Source organism: Dermochelys coriacea, chromosome 2, assembly GCF_009764565.3.
Source record: "Dermochelys coriacea isolate rDerCor1 chromosome 2, rDerCor1.pri.v4, whole genome shotgun sequence".
Classification (NCBI taxonomy): domain Eukaryota; kingdom Metazoa; phylum Chordata; order Testudines; family Dermochelyidae; genus Dermochelys; species Dermochelys coriacea.
Genome location: NC_050069.1, coordinates 206674043 through 206690996, shown reverse-complemented (window position 1 = coordinate 206690996; position 16954 = coordinate 206674043). Strand labels below are relative to the sequence as shown.

The 16954-nt window shown below is 39.9% G+C and overlaps 1 protein-coding gene across 9 annotated transcripts in view; it reads left to right on the top strand.

The window, feature by feature from the left end:
* Positions 1–16954, top strand: part of CREB5 (cAMP responsive element binding protein 5) — a 359862-nt gene that overhangs the window by 332015 nt on the left and 10893 nt on the right. For all 9 annotated transcript variants that reach the window (XM_038393118.2, XM_043509125.1, XM_038393119.2 and 6 more), the window contains 2 exons: positions 6823–7143; positions 12525–12752. In XM_038393118.2, the coding sequence (XP_038249046.1) occupies positions 6823–7143; positions 12525–12752 (549 nt within the window). The remainder of the gene's footprint in view (positions 1–6822; positions 7144–12524; positions 12753–16954) is intronic.

Sequence of the window (16954 nt, the reverse complement as noted above, 5' to 3'; positions counted from 1 at the left end):
TTGAATTCTAATCCTGTCTTCCAAAGTGCTAGTAACACTTCCCAGCTTGGTATCATCCGCGCATTTTATAAACATAGTCTCCACTGCATTATCCAAGTAATTAATGGAAATATTGAATAGTACCAGACCCAGGATAGACCCTGTGGGACCCCACTAAGTACATCCCCTAATTTGGCAATTAACTATTGGCAACTCCTCTTTCAGTATGGTCTTTCAACAAGTTTTGAACCCACCTTATAGTAATTTTATCTACACACGTTTCCCTAGTTTGCTTATGAGAATGTCCTGGAGGACTGTGTCAAAGAAATTACTAAAATCAAGATATATCACTTCCCCTACTATCCACTAGGCCACTAACCCCATCAAGGAAGGAAATTAGGTTGATTTTTGGCATGATTTATTCTTGACAGATCTATGCTGGCTATTCCTTGTAACCCTATTATCCTCTAGGGGCTTACAAATTATTTGTTTAATAATTTTTCAGTATCTTTTCAGGTATCGAAGTTAGGCTGACTGGTCTATAATTCCCCAGTTCCGTTTTGTTCCCCCTTCTAAAGATAGGTACTATGTTTGCCCTTCTCCAATCCTGTGGGACCTCACCTGTCCTCCTTGAGGTCTCAAAGATAATTGCTAACAGTTCCGAGATTCTGTCAGCTAATTTCTCAAGAACCTTAGGATGACTTGAATACATCTAACTTATCTAAATATTATTTTAACTGTTCTTTCCTTATGTTGGCCTGTGTTCTTTCCCCCTTGTAATTAATATTAATCACGTTAAGTTTCTGGTCACAATTACCTTTTTAGGGAAGACTGAAGCACAATAGGTAATAAACACCTCACTTTTCTTGATGTCATCTGTTATTAGGTGGAAGACCTGCACTTTTCTTTGTCTTTCTCTTGCTCCAATATATTACAGAACTTCTTCTTATTGCCTTCTGTGTCCATTGCTAGTATAACTCATCTTGTGCCTTGGTATTTCTGATTTTGTCCCTACCTACTTGTGCTAATCTTCTTTATTCCTCCTTAGCAATTCATCCACGTTTCCACTTTGTGTAGAATTCCTTTTTGATTTTCACTTCATTAAAGATCTTCTGATGGAGCCATATTGACCTCTTACTAGTCTTCCTATCTTTCCTGCACGTCAGGATAGTTTGCTGTTGTGTCTTTAATATTGTTGCCTTGAAACTGCCATTGCTCCTGAACACCTTTTCATCCCCTGGAACCCTATCTACCAGTTCTCTGAGTTTATTAAAGTCTGCTTTTTTGAAATCCATTGTCTTTATTCAGCTGCTCTCACTCCTTCCTTTCCTTAGAATAATGAATAATCAAATACTGGATAAAAATGGAAATAATAATGGACACACATAGGCCAAATTACAAATATTGTGGGAACCTTAACTCTGAATTTCCTGAGTTCGATGCAAATAAATGTCAACTTTAACATTTCACAAATGTCACTTCTTGCATTTAATAATCAAGAAACACAGAGTGTGTTTCAAGTGTATTTCTCCAACATATTTCTGTCCCTGTTATAGGGTATTTATTCATCAACAATGTATATAGAATAAATTAACAGGGAACTTATTTTTCTAAATAATTGGAAGTCAAAAATATTCTATGCACAGGAATAATGATGCTTACCTCCTTTGTAAGGTGCTTTGAGATTTACAGATGAAAATCACTAATAGAAGCTAGGTTTTATTACTGTTATTATGTTGGTACTTCCATTTTGGTCTAACCTACACTTAGGCACTCCGAAAACAATGGACATCACTTCAGCAATGCTATCACCAGTGGAGGTACTTTTGTGATGAACACCATCGTACTATTGTAGCCACTACCATTGTTCAACTTCCAAGTGTGACACTTCCGGAAATAACAAAAAGATAATGATCGGTGTCTGAAGGTCTGATCTTGTGAGATGATGTCATCGACTTTTATGGATGGCAGTAGGAGATGAAGCTACACAGTACACCATAGGTTAAGGCCTGATCTCAGAGGTATTAAGATGGTTACTTTGGAGGGTACATCTTTTGTGTACACTGCAGTTTGTTTTATTGCCGGTTTCATTGTTTTTAACTGATCTCTATCGCTTCTTAAAGATTAATTCAATTCAGCAAGTTTGAGTTTGGGAGGACAACAGAGTTAGCTTTTTATTAGAAGCTGAGATATACTGTAGACTAGATGGAAATCTAGTTATAGTTCTGTTACAAAATCTTACAGAGTATGTAAAAGAACTCAGAGGAATGGGAGAGTATAATTTAGATGTGCCAAACAGCCTGAGAGTGAGTCATAATAATAATACCTAACTCTTACATATTGCTTTGCATCCATAGATCTCAAAACGCTTTACAAAGGAGGTCAATATCATTATTACCATTTCACAGACGGAGAAACCGAGGCACAGAGACCTTGCTTAAGGTCATCTAATTAGAAGATTAGCAACTTGTGTCCCCTTTCTCTTAACTTTAGGACAGTGTGATTTATGGCTGGATCCTGCATACCTTGTATTCCTCAAACTCCTCCTGAAGTCAGAAGGAGTTTTAAGTGCACAGGAATGCAGGATCAAGCTCTCAATATGACTGTGAGGCTCTGTACCTTGGGGGAACTCCCTGCACCCCCATGTTCATCCTTATAATATGATTGTGTGGTATCCAGTGCAAAGTTTGTCATGTCGGGTGTCTTTGGAAGGCTTGTGATGCACTGAGCATTGTTGTTGGTAATGTTATAAGTTGTAATTTCATGTATATAGTTCTGAGGCTGAAAATGTGTCCTCATGGCTTAAAGCAAGCCCAGGCAAAACTCTCCAGGAGCAGAGGGGCAGTTCACAACTCATCAGGGCATGTATGGGACAAACCCAGCCCAGCCTCACAGGAACAAAGGACACTGGCCTAGGCAGCAACAAAAGATCTGTTGGACTCTTGAGTGAGTCACACCCCCCCTTGGTCAGTTTGAGGTAATGCTCACCTGACTCTGAAGGTGGGGGGCAAAGCCAAGAAAGAAGAAAGAACAAGATAAAAGGGAGAGACATTTGCCATGCTCTCTTTCTTCCCCCTCCATCTACAGCCACCACCGCCAAGCGACTGAAGCGCTGATCAAAGGGGAGAGCCTGGCTGAAGGGTAACCAGCCAGCATGTGGTGAGAAGCATCTTAATTTGTAAGGGCACTGAAAGTGTTAAGATCAGCTTAGAATGCATTTTGCTTTTATTTCATTTGACCAAATCTGACTTGTTGGTCTTTGACTTATAATCACTTTAAATCTATCTTTTGTAGTTAATACGTTTGTTTATTCTACAGGAAGCAGTGCATTTGGTTTGAAGGGTGTCAGAGACTCCCCTTGGGATAACAAGCCTGCTACATATCAATTTCTTTGATAAACTGATGAACTCATATAAGCTTGCAGCATCCAGATGGCATAACTGGACACTGTAAGATGGAGGTTCCTAGGGTTGTGTCTGGGACTGGAGATATTGGCTAGTGTCATTTGGTTGCACAATCCAAGCAGCAGCTGGCCAAAAGTGCTCACTCACATAACTGGGAGCTTACATGCTAGAGGCTGTGCGTGAACAGCTCACAAGTGGGGGTTCTCATAGCAGAGCAGGGTAAGCTTGGCTCCCAGAGTTGAGGATTGAATTGACCTAACAGATCACTGGTCCAGATAACAGCAGGGGAGCGTCACTTACAATTCGCTTTTATGAACTTAAATGGCATGAAGATTTGCAAAAACTGGTTTCTGCTATTTACGGTATGAAATATTTGTAAACAGCCAAGAACTGAGTGAAATTTATTCTCATGTTCCCCCGTCACAATCATTGCATGAGGCAAGGAGGAAAATCCATTGTGACACTCTAAAGTATCCTAGGCCAAATTCTGCTTTCAGCTTCCCCATTGCAATACTATTAGCTATGGTAGTTTTGTGTATGAAGGACATTGCAGATATTAAGCTGAGACCACAATTGGTCATGTTTCTTCACTGATGTTAATGGGATTTAGGTATGTCCACCAAGCAGGGGAAAGGGACAGACCGCTTGATACATTTATATGAGTGCAATAAGACAAACTGAATTAGAATTAGAAAAACATCAATATTCATATCCTTATTGCTTCCTTGCTGTCCTAACCTGGAATACTACTGTGACAGGAGATAGAGAAAAAACAAAAGATAAATAAGACAATACAGTTTTATTTCATGCGGTGACTGAAGTTTAGATCAAAATAATTTACTTAAATGTCTTTTCAACAAAAAATATCTTTTTAGAAGGAAACAAATATTTTAACTGATTGTTTTTTTCCGTCCATGGTTCAGTTTTTTTTTCAACAGAAAATGTCTAATGCCAAATTATTTTCAGTTTTTAAAAACGTAGTGATCAGAAAAAAAAATCTGTTTTTTCACTTTTGGGTTCTTCTAAAAACACTGAAAAACACCAATTGTTTTCCACTGGAGATGTTGGGGGGGAAATTCCTGTTGGAAAAAAAATGGCAGTTTTTTCAACCATCAAGTTATTGATGTTAGACACAGGAGAAAAAAATGGCAAAAAAGCAGTAAAGATGTCAGACAAATTGCAGATGCATGCAGGAAACCTAATTTAATTTCCAATTCCTCATATTAGTCTCTTGCTACCCATTTCTGCCAGGGGCAGGGTTTGCTCAGTGATGCTCAACAGCAGTCCCTCTGGGTAACTAATGATCTGCCATGAGGGGCTATTAAAGAAATGTCCTGCAGTCCTTTTTGGCTAGGTGACTGGTTACTCTGAAGTGAGGCATCTAGAGGTGTAATATAAGGTAAGGAAACAGTGTGGGGATCTTCAGGAATGTGGATGCCACCTGCTTTCAGGAAAAAATGGCAGAGTTCCAAGTACTCACTTGTCTTCTTTCTTAGTCCAGTTTTCAGAATTGCTGAGCACCAGGATCTCCCTTTAAAGTCAGTGGCATAACTTCTGCTGTTGAGAATGGGAGCATGATTGGGTACTTGATCGTTTCTTTGTTTGAGTCCCTTTGCCTTGAAATGCACTAGAAAATATGTAACTGTGGTGCCATCACATTTTATTCTACGCTACAATAAAACAGCAGTTTGGAATTACCAGACCCAAACAAACAACAAAATTGAAGTCTTCCCTCCCACCCCAACACATATACAATGCAAAGAGTTTACTAAATTCCAGGGATTTTTCTACAACACAAATAGATGATCTTGCTGAAGACAAGGGAAAATGTTTATAGTTCCCCAAATGTTCTAATTGGCAGCAGCCTCTCATGAATGAAAAATAAATTGCCCCGGGGTGGGGGTGAAGTGTGAAGTTAAAGGAACTCAGAGGCTGGACAACCCGCTGTTGCTGCACTAGAACAGGATGGGGGAGATAGCTGGTTTCTTACCAGGATCCAGATCCAGGGCAGCTGGCCCACCCTCCCATAGGGAAACGTGAACAAGGAGCTTGTAAAATACACAGACCAAATGGAAATTACCCCTATTGACTGAAACCAGCTGCATGTCAGGTTTCTCACTGTCTCTCTTGATTTGCTATCACAAATAAAGATGTGGTAGAAGGGACCATGGAAAGAAAACAAAATATTGTATTCTGCTTGAAGTCATGCCATAGTAATAGCCACAGTTTTTGCAGCTAAAAGAAAACATTTATTTGCAAATTAGGTCTCCCTCGCCCTGTTTTTGGCTTTGAAAATTATGCCATTTAGAACAAGTCATACTGTAGTTCAGCTTCGGAGTGTTTTGACAAATACAGTGTGGGCACATTTGTTAGGTATTCATGATATATAAAAGTGCTGGCTAACCTGAGTTTTGAGGGGGCTGCATTTTGATTTTGAAAACAACTAACTTTGGGACTAACTTTGCTGAGCTCAAATAGGAAGCTGGTCTTAAGTAATCCAATGTGAAGACTATGCTGGTGTGACAACATGGCTAATACGTTGGTACCATCCAATAATTGAGGGGGGAAATTCTTCCACCTTTAGCTATCATTACAGTGAACAAAAGAACCTTATCCTGCAATACTTACTCAGATTAAACTTTCTTTGGCTGTTGCTGGATACCCTGAAGTGGGAGAATTAGAAGAATCCTATTGACATTAACTGTAGCTTTGCCTGAGTTAGAACTACAAAAATCAACTCCAGCATCAGTAAAAGACATGAGGACAGCATCGATGCAGGAATTAGCATGCAACAATGACCTACAGCTAGCATTTGAGCTTTCTAGCTCAGACACAAAGGACCTTAATGGCAAGACCACACTTAACTAATAGATTTTTAGTTTGGTGGGAGGACAAAGGTTTGGTTTTATGAGGTAAAATATTGTAAAATGACTTGTGTTCTTTGGCTCTGAAATTTAAAAAAAGGGTCAAGATTCTATTTCTTTGGAGGCAATAAAAAAATGTCTGTAATACTGGTTGGTAATTTAGTATCAATCTTTGTTCAATGCATCATTTTAGCAGGTATTCTTTTTAAAAAAAACACGACTGCATGAGACTTTAAACTTAATGAGCTGACTAAGAATAAAAGAATGCTTTTTTCCTTAACAGCATAGTAGCACAATCATGAAAATCTGTAGCTGTTAAATTATGATCTAGATAGTTAGTGTTCTATAGGTTTTGACTGATAATGAGCAAAAAATTAATTATGGCATAACAGACATTGAAGGTTATATGAAAATCACTATACTTAAGTCAAGAAGCAAAATCTAGAAAAAAAATTATAGAACCAGACACTTTCACGTGTCAAGAGTTTCTACAAATCTGGAAATATGAACTGCTAATAAATGTATTATTGATTTCAAATTCTCTTCCCCCCCTTGTCCTTTTTCTTCTGTTTCAGAGGTTGAAGGCAGCATTGACTCATCATCCTGCAGCCATGTCAAATGGAAATATGAACACCATGGGCCATATGATGGAAATGATGAGCTCCCGACAGGACCAGACACCACATCATCATATGCACTCACATCCACATCAGCACCAGACACTGCCATCTCATCACCCATACCCACATCAGCACCAGCATCCAGCACACCATCCTCATCCTCAACCCCATCACCAGCAGAACCACCCACACCATCACTCCCACTCGCACCTTCACACACATCCAGCACATCACCAGACCTCTCCACACCCGCCACTGCACTCAGGACAAGCACAGGTAGAACCACTTAATGAGCTGTCATCTTCTTCTGTTCTGATACAAGTTTAAAAAAACAGATTACGTGTGCATGGCTTTTCAAAAGCAAGTCAACTGGCTGCTAATAGATTTACTCTGTTGTTGGCTGCCAGGTCACAACATTACAACAAGCTCTAACTCAAAAATCCCAGATCAAAACTTACTTAGAAACAAAGAAAAGAATGTATTTCAAATGACTAACTTTCTACCAAAAAACCCCAAAGCTTGTTCAAGCCATGATCTCTGCAAAGTGCCAGGTATACATTTATGCTTTTGATATGTTATGGATTTTGGCACACTGTGTAGCTTGGCGCACTAAGATACATCCACACTGCATTTTAAAACAGGGACTGGGTCCACAGACTTGGGCTGGCGCTATGGTACTAAAAACAGCTGTGTAGACATTCAGGCTCAGGTTCTGAAGCCTGGGGAAGGGGACTGGTTTCAGAGCCCGAGTGCAAACATCTATACAGCTGGTTTTAGCATCCCAATCCATGGACCCAAGCTCTGAGACTCACTGCACAAGTTGTAAAACACCATGTAGACATAGTCTAAGGAGCTTGGCCGACTACTTGGCAGCTCATGTTTTAAACTGTTCAATACACTCTGCCCTCAGAGATGGTCCCACAAGCCCCAATGAAGTAAATGGCATTGCACATGCGTATTTGAAGGATGAGTTTGACCCTGTATATATTTTATTTGTATATAATATAGCAACTTCCATATGAAGTATCACAAGACACTTTATAGTGAATGTCAATCATAAGGCTATCTCAAAAAATAAGGGTGTAAGTATAGATGGCTTCAAACAAAATCTGCAGATCTAAGTACACCTATACTTTGGTTATGCATCCAAATTTTGCTGCTGGCCCTTATTTCAATCATGGGAACCAAACAAAAAACTACTGTCTGAATACTTTTCCATTTTGGTCACATTCGGATCCAAATCCAGACCCCAAGTTTTCAGTCACTGCCTCTAATTTTAAGGCAAGAATTAAAGACTTGAAGCTATTAATTGTCTTGTAGTGAGAGAGTAGTAGTTCCAGATACTGTAGATAGATCAGATGAAAGAGAATTATACCTGTAATTACAACTGTAGAGAATTACAGAATGGAGACAGAGGAAAGGCCAAGATTAGCCTGGAGAACAGGTGAGGATTAGTAGGTGAATATTATGTCAGAGAGAGAGAGAGAGGATGAAGCCAGTTGCTGGAGAAAGAGTTAACCCAGAAAGGTAATTTTGAATTGGATTCAGATGATGGGAAGCCAGCAAAGGTGATGGAAGTTGAAGGTCTTGGAGTGAAAGGGTTGTCTTGCTACAGCATTCTAAACTCCCTGACATTTGAAGAGTAGGGATTAAGAAAAACTATTAGTTGAAAGAGGAAGTAATGAACTCACAACTAAGGATTTCGGCAAGGCAGAGCTGATGTTAAGAGGACTTCTAGCCATATTTTAATGTGGTGAAAGACAGACAAGCCAGGGAGATATGAGAAGAAAGAGAAGGCCCTTGGTCAGCCATAGGATATCAGGCCTGGAGAACAAAGTTATCATCTGAGTTAAGAAGAATGGGAGTGGGAGTCATGGATACAGAACAAAGAGGACTTCTTATTACCCAGTAGGAGTTAAATCTGTGAAGCACTTAGTTGCTTACAGATATCTCATAGGCAGCTCTTAGAAAAACTTACAAGACATTAAAAATAAGAGGATTTGACATCCCACTGTCCAACTACATTAACTATTTACTGACATCTTGTTTTACTTTGTTACTGCTCTTGCTGCAAGTTGGTGGTATTTCCCTACAGTATTTACTAATGTAAAATGTTATGAATTCTGGTTTTTTTCCATCTATTAATTATTTTTTCCAGAGCTCTTTAACAACTGCAGTAAAAGACACTATATAATCTTATAACATAGAAAGCAAAAGAGGTGTGATCTGGCTGTCCTTGAAGTCAGTGACAGAGTACAGGTAATCTTGGGGTTCAGAGCACTAGACTGGGATTCAGAAGATCTGGGTTCCCCGCTCTGTCTTTGACACTCTGCGAGCTTGGGCAAGTCACCTAATCTCTCTGCACCTCAGTTCCCTATCTTAAAATGAGGGTAATAATATTGACCTGCCTCACAGAGGTATTGTGAGGACACATTAGTTAGTGTGTATGAGGTGCCAAAAGCTTCACATAAGATTGCCAAAGACAGACACAGACTGAACATCCAGCCAGGCTGCTTGAAGGACCTAGCTAGAGATTGGTCTCCATGGCACTTTGACTACCAGTGAAAAATAAATGTACAAAATTTAAGGATAATAGACCGTTCAGCCTAATGAGCTAGTGTATTGGCACCCCACCTCTGTTTCATGACTCAAGATTTGGGGCTTCCTGCTCTTTACTTTAATGATGAACTGTTGTGGGGCCTAGTACCCCATTGGCTGGATCTGATTCCATGGTGAACACTTCAAGCCTTGGTGGAGCTAATTTCAAACAGGAACATGAAGTTTGGAGCACCCGCAGTGGAACTTGAGACTGTGGGCACCAGCTGATACAGAGACATCTTCATCTTGTAAACAGGCATAATTGTCACGAAAGGTTGAGAACCACGAGCTGGAGGCTAAGTAGGATCTATAGATCAGCTGCTTCCCTTGACAACACAATAGTCTCCTCCTGATGCACAACAGCAATAAAGCGTTCTGAAAGGGGGCATTAACAGGCATAAAAGAAGGGTTTTGCAAGTAATAAATACAAGGTTATTACTTTCTAAACCCATCCATAATCACTCGGTATCGGCCTCTTTGAGGGTCAGATTGCTTCAGCAGACACATTAATTTTATGGTGCATTTTACTAATTATTAACTTCCTTTTTCTCTTGAGCCTGATAGTTCAGTTCCACGCCTCCTGTCAAAGAAAGGCATGATCTGAATTGCTGTGTGCTGCATGCCCCCTTGTCATAACTTCCATTATTCTACACCATGCCCTTGTGTAATGTCAGAATTAATTGCATGCTTTTCAACAGGCATTTTAAGACACACATGAACCTAATGAATTATGTTTTGCTGAAATGAATGAACGAGTACTAATCCTGTCTTAAGTTGCAAAGAACAGAGGAAAGTATTGGATCAAGGATCAAGGTAGAAATAGTCATTTAGTGTGTCCCTTTCTGAGTGATAGATGTTTTGTTTTGTGGGAACTGTTTTGCCTCTGGGTTTACAAAAAATGATGTGAGTATTGTTATATTTTTCACATTGAAATTTCTTTCGATCAGACTTGCCACTATGACAACTTAGGCACAGCAGGACCATTTACATTTTGTTTTGTTCTTTTTGCCATTCCACCACTGTAGATTAGGATACGTGATAAGCAGCCCTTAAAAATGGATGAATCCTAATGATCCTTTTACATCCTCTTTCTTAATGGAGCATACAACACACGGGGTGGAGAGGGAGCCCTCCTTGGAGTATAATGCTTAGACAATTATCAAGATAAGGCCTAATAGACTTCAGGGTCGTGATATATCTGGGAGGTTGAATCAATTATCCAATGTGACATCATTAGTGATGCAACTGCAGCCTTTCTAATTAATACCTGCCAGAGATGGAAGGAAGATGTTCTGTTAACTGGCTCTTGCTAGCCAACTACTGATCACTTCTTACTGAAAATTAAACTGTTCACTATTTATTCAGAGTAAAATCACCTCATAAAAAAAATTCTATAGCTATATGTTGGCATAGCAGACCCAACTGACAAAACTGAGAGACAGAAAAGCTTTTTATGCCGGATGGAAACGGAGAGAGTAACAGGCGAAGGAAAGCTTTTGGTGTCCAGAAACATAAATAACCAATCTTTGAAGTCTCAAAAGGTGGTGTATGGAGAAAGTGAAAGGCCTTTGATGTTATGTTGTCATTAAAAGCGATCTTTGAGGCCTCTACATTTCAGACGTGTTCCTAAAGAGGTAGCAAGCTCAGCCCCAGTGGATGGGGAGCAGCTGGCATTACTCAACAATAATCTCCTTTAGCCACTTAGGGGGCACACATGCTAAGGGAAGTCCCAAACATTACTCCACCACCACAATGCTAGTAACTACAGTGACTGCATCTACACTAGCAAGCTGTAATTCTCCACTGGTGCAGCTCCACCAGTGGTAGCAACATTGGAGACTGGAGTGTGGACATGGTTTATGGCTTTTTACCAGCATGTGTGAGAACTGACTAATTTTTAAAAAATCAGTTTGTAATAAACATCCCGTAAATAGTATGTCCTCACATTTTTTTAAAAATTCCTTCTTTAAATGAGTTTTTCCATTGGGCTTTTTCTGCTCATGTTTCTTTTTATAGGGTTTTTTCAACAAGGGAGAAACTAACCAGCTACACAGGGACAAAGTGAAATTGCCTGTACACAAAGTGCTGTCAATACATAAAATAAACAAACTGGAAAATAGAATATAATGCTCACTGACTTCTGTCTGTGACAGTGACCTTTAGACTAAAACTTTCAGACAGAAAAGTGATTTTTGCAAGGGGATGGCATGCTTTTAATTGACACCTGGGCGGCAGACAGATGGTAATTACCTGAGCTGAAATGTAGGGCTCAATCCTACAACTTGCTGAGCACTCCCAACCCCTAAAATCACCAGAGACAAGTTGCAGGTTTTGGCCATTAGCCAGAATACCAGGATTAATTCTGATTTGACAGGTCAGTCTTCCACGAAGTCCTATATTCCACATTGACACTGTAGTATGATTAAGGCTGGGATTTTCAAAGGTAAGTAAAGGAGTAAGGCAATTGACTCCCCTTCACTTTTAATAGGAGCCAGTCACCTAAAATCCTTAGATGCCTTAGATAATCCCAGCCTAAGATTCTAATAGCACTACTGCTGGCCTCTCCAAAGATGTGTACGATACTTGAACATACATTAAGGAACGTGAAACAGAGATGTCCTAAAACTCTGAATGGGATGAAAAAAATCCCAAGGTCTCCAGTCTCTTGCTTTGATTAATTAAAAGTCACTGTGAGAAGCCTGACATTTCATTCTTCAATCAGGTGCTTTCTTTGTCACAACTTAAATAAAACATTTTAATAACCAAAGGGGGAAATATAATTTCCCTGGCTGCTATTCAGGAGCCCATTCCAAAAATCTCCCCTTAGCCATGTTGGCTTTTTGTCAAAGAATAATTTAAGTGGCATCTGATGGAGTCTTTCTACTTATGCTGCTCTCATATCTTGCCAGAAGGTCTGCCATCTCAGAATACAGCCTGGTCATATTTTTGTTAAATGTCAGTTGATATCACTTTTTATTCCTTTTTGGAATTTGCAGCATCAACTAGAGCCCATCCACTCACCATCTATGTTGAATTTGTTTTTGTTCTTTTCCCGTTAGGTTTCACCAGCAGCACAGCAGATGCAGCCCACTCAGACAATACAGCCACCTCAGCCCACCGGGGGTCGCCGGAGGAGGGTGGTGGATGAAGACCCAGATGAGAGGCGGCGAAAATTTCTGGAAAGGAATCGAGCGGCTGCCACACGCTGCAGACAGAAGAGGAAGGTCTGGGTGATGTCACTGGAAAAGAAAGCAGAAGAACTCACCCAGACAAATATGCAGCTTCAGGTGTGAGCTACTGTCTGTATCCCCAGACACAGAGGCACTGTTTACATTCAGGGGCATTTGGTACACCACCAGCCCCTGGTTGTCATATGTGCTACCGCTGCACATTAGATTAATAATGAGAACACAGACATACTTAAAATTGACCAGTCAGGATATACACTTGTAAATGAAAAACACATTTTAATTTCAGCAAAACCAGCCAGGAAAGGCTTGGGATTCAGAGGCTTTACTGGACTGAGTCATATATTTATTTATTTTTCTTGTCACTCTTTTTATTTTTTTTTAAGTGACTGTAACTCAGCTATAAAAGGCTTCTTCAGAAAAGGGTATGGCGCTAGTCCTAATTCAAAGACAGCGGGACACGATTATAAATAGAATGGCCTGGTGGTAAGAAAAAGAAGGGAACAGAATATAAATATAGTCTGAAAGCGATAAGTGGTCAAAGTGCAGACGGCCTCTGCACCAAAGGCACCTTGATTTTGTCCGGTTAATGGCTGCTCTTGCAGGTTGGTAGGAGTCAAAAGTCCATGCCTGCTACTGCCCTCATTTTAAATATGGAGGCATGGCTTATCTTAAGCAGAGTAGACTCTGCTCTGAAAAAGTTGTAGCTTTTCACACTAGGATTCGTCCCATTCTTAGCAGCAATGGCACATTCTAGAATCTAGATGAGAGCAGCCATGTATTGTATTGTGGAACTCAGAGAGCCATATTTGGTCTGTGGACCATGTTTTGGCCTCCACTGGTGGCACCGGGTTTTCTAAAGGAATTAAAGTACTGAAGAAATGGGTTCTGGGGGTGATGATGAACAGCTAGCTCAGAGTACATGCTGGTTGGCATCAGTACATCTACAAACCAAGTTGCACTCAGTGAAGGGAAAGTTAAAAAATAATTACCAGAATCATAGAATCGGAAGGGACCTGGAGAGGTCTTCTGGTCCAGTCTCCTGCACTCATGGCAGGAATAAGTATTATCTAAACCATCCTGATAGGTGTTTTTCTAACCTGCTCTTTAAAATCTCCAATGATGGAGGTTCTATAACCTCCCTGGTCAATTTTTTCAGTGCTTAACCACCCTGACAGGAAGTTTTTCCTAATGTCCAACCTAAACCTCCCTTGCTGCAATTTAAGCCCATTGCTTCTTGTCCTGTCTTCAGAGGTTAAAGAGAACAATTTTTCTCCCTCCTCTTTGTAATAACCTTTTATGTACTTGAAAACTGTTATCATGTCCCCCCCTCAGTCTTCTTTTCCACAGACTAAATAAACCCAATTTTTTTCAATCTTCCCTCATAGGTCATGTTTTCTAGACCTTTAATCAATTTTTTGCCCTTCTTCCGACTTTCTCCAAATACTCCACATCTTTCTTGAAATGTGACCCCCAGAACTGGACACAGCACAGTTGAGGTCTAATCAGCACAGAGTAATGCAGAAGAATGGCTTCTTTTGTCTTGCTTACAACACTTCTACTAATACATCCCAGAATTATGTTTGCTTTTTTTTTTACTCATTTTTGACTTTTTTTGACAGTTGACTCATATTTAGCTTGTGATCCACTATGACCCCCAGATCTCTTTCTGCAGTGGTCCTTCCTAGGCCATCATTTCCCATGTGTGCAGCTGATGTTCCTTCCTTAGTGGAGTTCTTTGCATTTGTCCTTATTGAATTTCATCCTATTTACTTCAGACTATTTCTCTAGTTTTTCCAGATCATTTTGAATTTTAATCCTATCCTCCAAAGCACTAGCAATCCCTCCCAGCTTGGTATCATCCTCAAACTTGATAAGTATACTCTCTATTTAAATCATTGAACAGACCCAAACCCAGAACTGATCCCTGCGGGACCCCACTTGATATGCCCTTCCAGCTTGACTGTGAACCAGTGATAACTACTCTCTGAAAATGTTTTTCCAATCTGTTATGCACCCACTTTTTAGTAGCTCCATCTAGATTGTATTTTCCTAGTTTGTTAATGAGAAGGTCATGTGAGACAGTATCTAAAGCCTTACTAAAGTCAAGATATACCACGTCTCCTGCTGCTTCCCCCCATCCACAAGGCTTATTACCCTCTCAAAAGAAGCTATTAGGTTGGTTAGATATGATTTGTTCTTGACAAATCCATGCTGACTGTTACCTATCACTTTATTATCTTCTAGGTGTCTGCAAATTGATTGCTTAATTATTTGCTCCATTACATTTCTGGGTATCATATTGCCTCTATATAAATCCATGATATGCCCACATCTTGAATACTGCATGCAGATGTGGTTGCCCAATCTCAAAAAAGATATACTGAAATTGGAAAAGGTTCAGAAAAGGGCAACAAAAATTATTAGGGTATGGAACAGCTTCGTTAGGAGGAGAGATTATTAAGATTGGGACTTTCAGCTTAGAAAAGAGACAACAAGGGGGTATATATAGAGGTGTATAAACTCATGAGCGGTCTGGAGAAAATTAATAAGGAAGTGTTATTTACGGCTTCTCATAACACAATCACTAGGGGGTTACCAAATGAAATTAATAGACAGCAGGTTTAAAACAAACAAAAGGAAGTGTTTCTTCACACAATGCACAGTCAACCTATAGAACTCTGCCAGAGGATGTTGTGAAGGCCAAGATTATAACAGGGTTCAAAAAAGCAATAGATGAATTCACGGAGGATAGATCCATCAATGGCAATTAGCCAGGATAGGTAGAGATGGTGTACCTAGCCTCTGTTTGCCAGAAGCTGGGAATGGGCATCAGGGGATGGATCACTTGATGATTACCTGTTCCGTTCATTCTCTCTGGGGCACCTGGCATTGGCCACTGTCAGAAGACAGGATACTGGGCTAGACGGATCTTTGGTCTGACCCAGTATGGCTGCTCTTATGATCTTAGGTATTGAAGTTAAGGGGACCGGTCTGTAATTCCCTGATTTATCGTTATTCCCCTTTTTTATAGATTGGCATGATATTTGCCCTCTCCTATCTTCCTGGGCTTTTTGAAGATACTTTCTAATTGCTCAGATATCTCCTCAATCAGCTCCTTGAGTATTTTAATGTGTATTTCATCAGGCCCTGGTGATTTGAAAACATATAACGTGTCTAAGTAATTTTTAACTTGTTCTTTCCCTATTTCAGCCTCTGATCCTACCTCATTTTCACTGGTATTCATTAAGTTATACATCAAATCACTACTAACCTTTTTGGTGAAAACTGAAACAAAAAAGTCATTTAGAACTTCTGCCATTTCCACATTTTCTGTTATTGTTTCCCCCCTCATTAAGTAATGGTCCTACCCTGTCCTTGGTCTTCCTCTTGCTTCTAATGTATTTGTAGAATGTTTTCTTGTTACCCTTTATGTCTATAGCTAGTTTAATCTCATTTTGTGCCTTAGCCTTTCTTTCCATCTTTCCTTTGCACCAGGTTAGTTTTCAGTGGTGCCTTTAATATTGTCTCTTTGAGAAACTGCCAGTCTCCTGAACTCTTTTATCCCTTAGATTTTCTTTCCATGTGACATTATCCATGAGTTCTTGAAGTTTGTTATAAAGTATAATTTTTGAAGTCCATTGTCCTTATTCTGATGTTTTCATTCCCTCCTTTCTTTAGGATCCTGAAACCTATCATTTCATGATCACTTTCACCCAAATTGTCTTCCACCTTTATAGACCCCACCAATTCCTCCCGTTGGTCAGAATCAAGTCAAAATGGCTGTGCCCCAGGTTATTTCCTCTACTTTCTGAAACAAAAAGATGTCCCCAATACAGTCCATGAATTTATGGGACATTTTGTGTTTTGCTGTATTACTTTTCCAACAGATGAGTGGATAAAGTCCCACATTACTAACGGATCTTCTGTTGGGGCTATTTCTATTATTTGTTCTAGAAATATCTCATCCACTTCTTCCTGATTTGGTGGTCTGTAGTAGACCCCCTACCATGACATCACTCCTTTTTCCCCCTTTTAATCTTTATCCAGAGACTTTCAACTGGTCTGCCTCTCACTTCCTTCTGGATCTTAAAACAAGTGTATTCTTGATGTACAATGCAGCACCACTTCCTTTCCCTCCCCCACCCCACCCTTCCTCTCATTCCTGAATAAGCTGTACCCCTCCACCAGTATTCCAGACATGAGACTTATCCCACCAAGTCTCAGTGACACCGTGTGACAGGATCCCTAGAGAACAAGTGGAACTGGGGTACCGATGTACTCACTTAACCCTCCAGTCT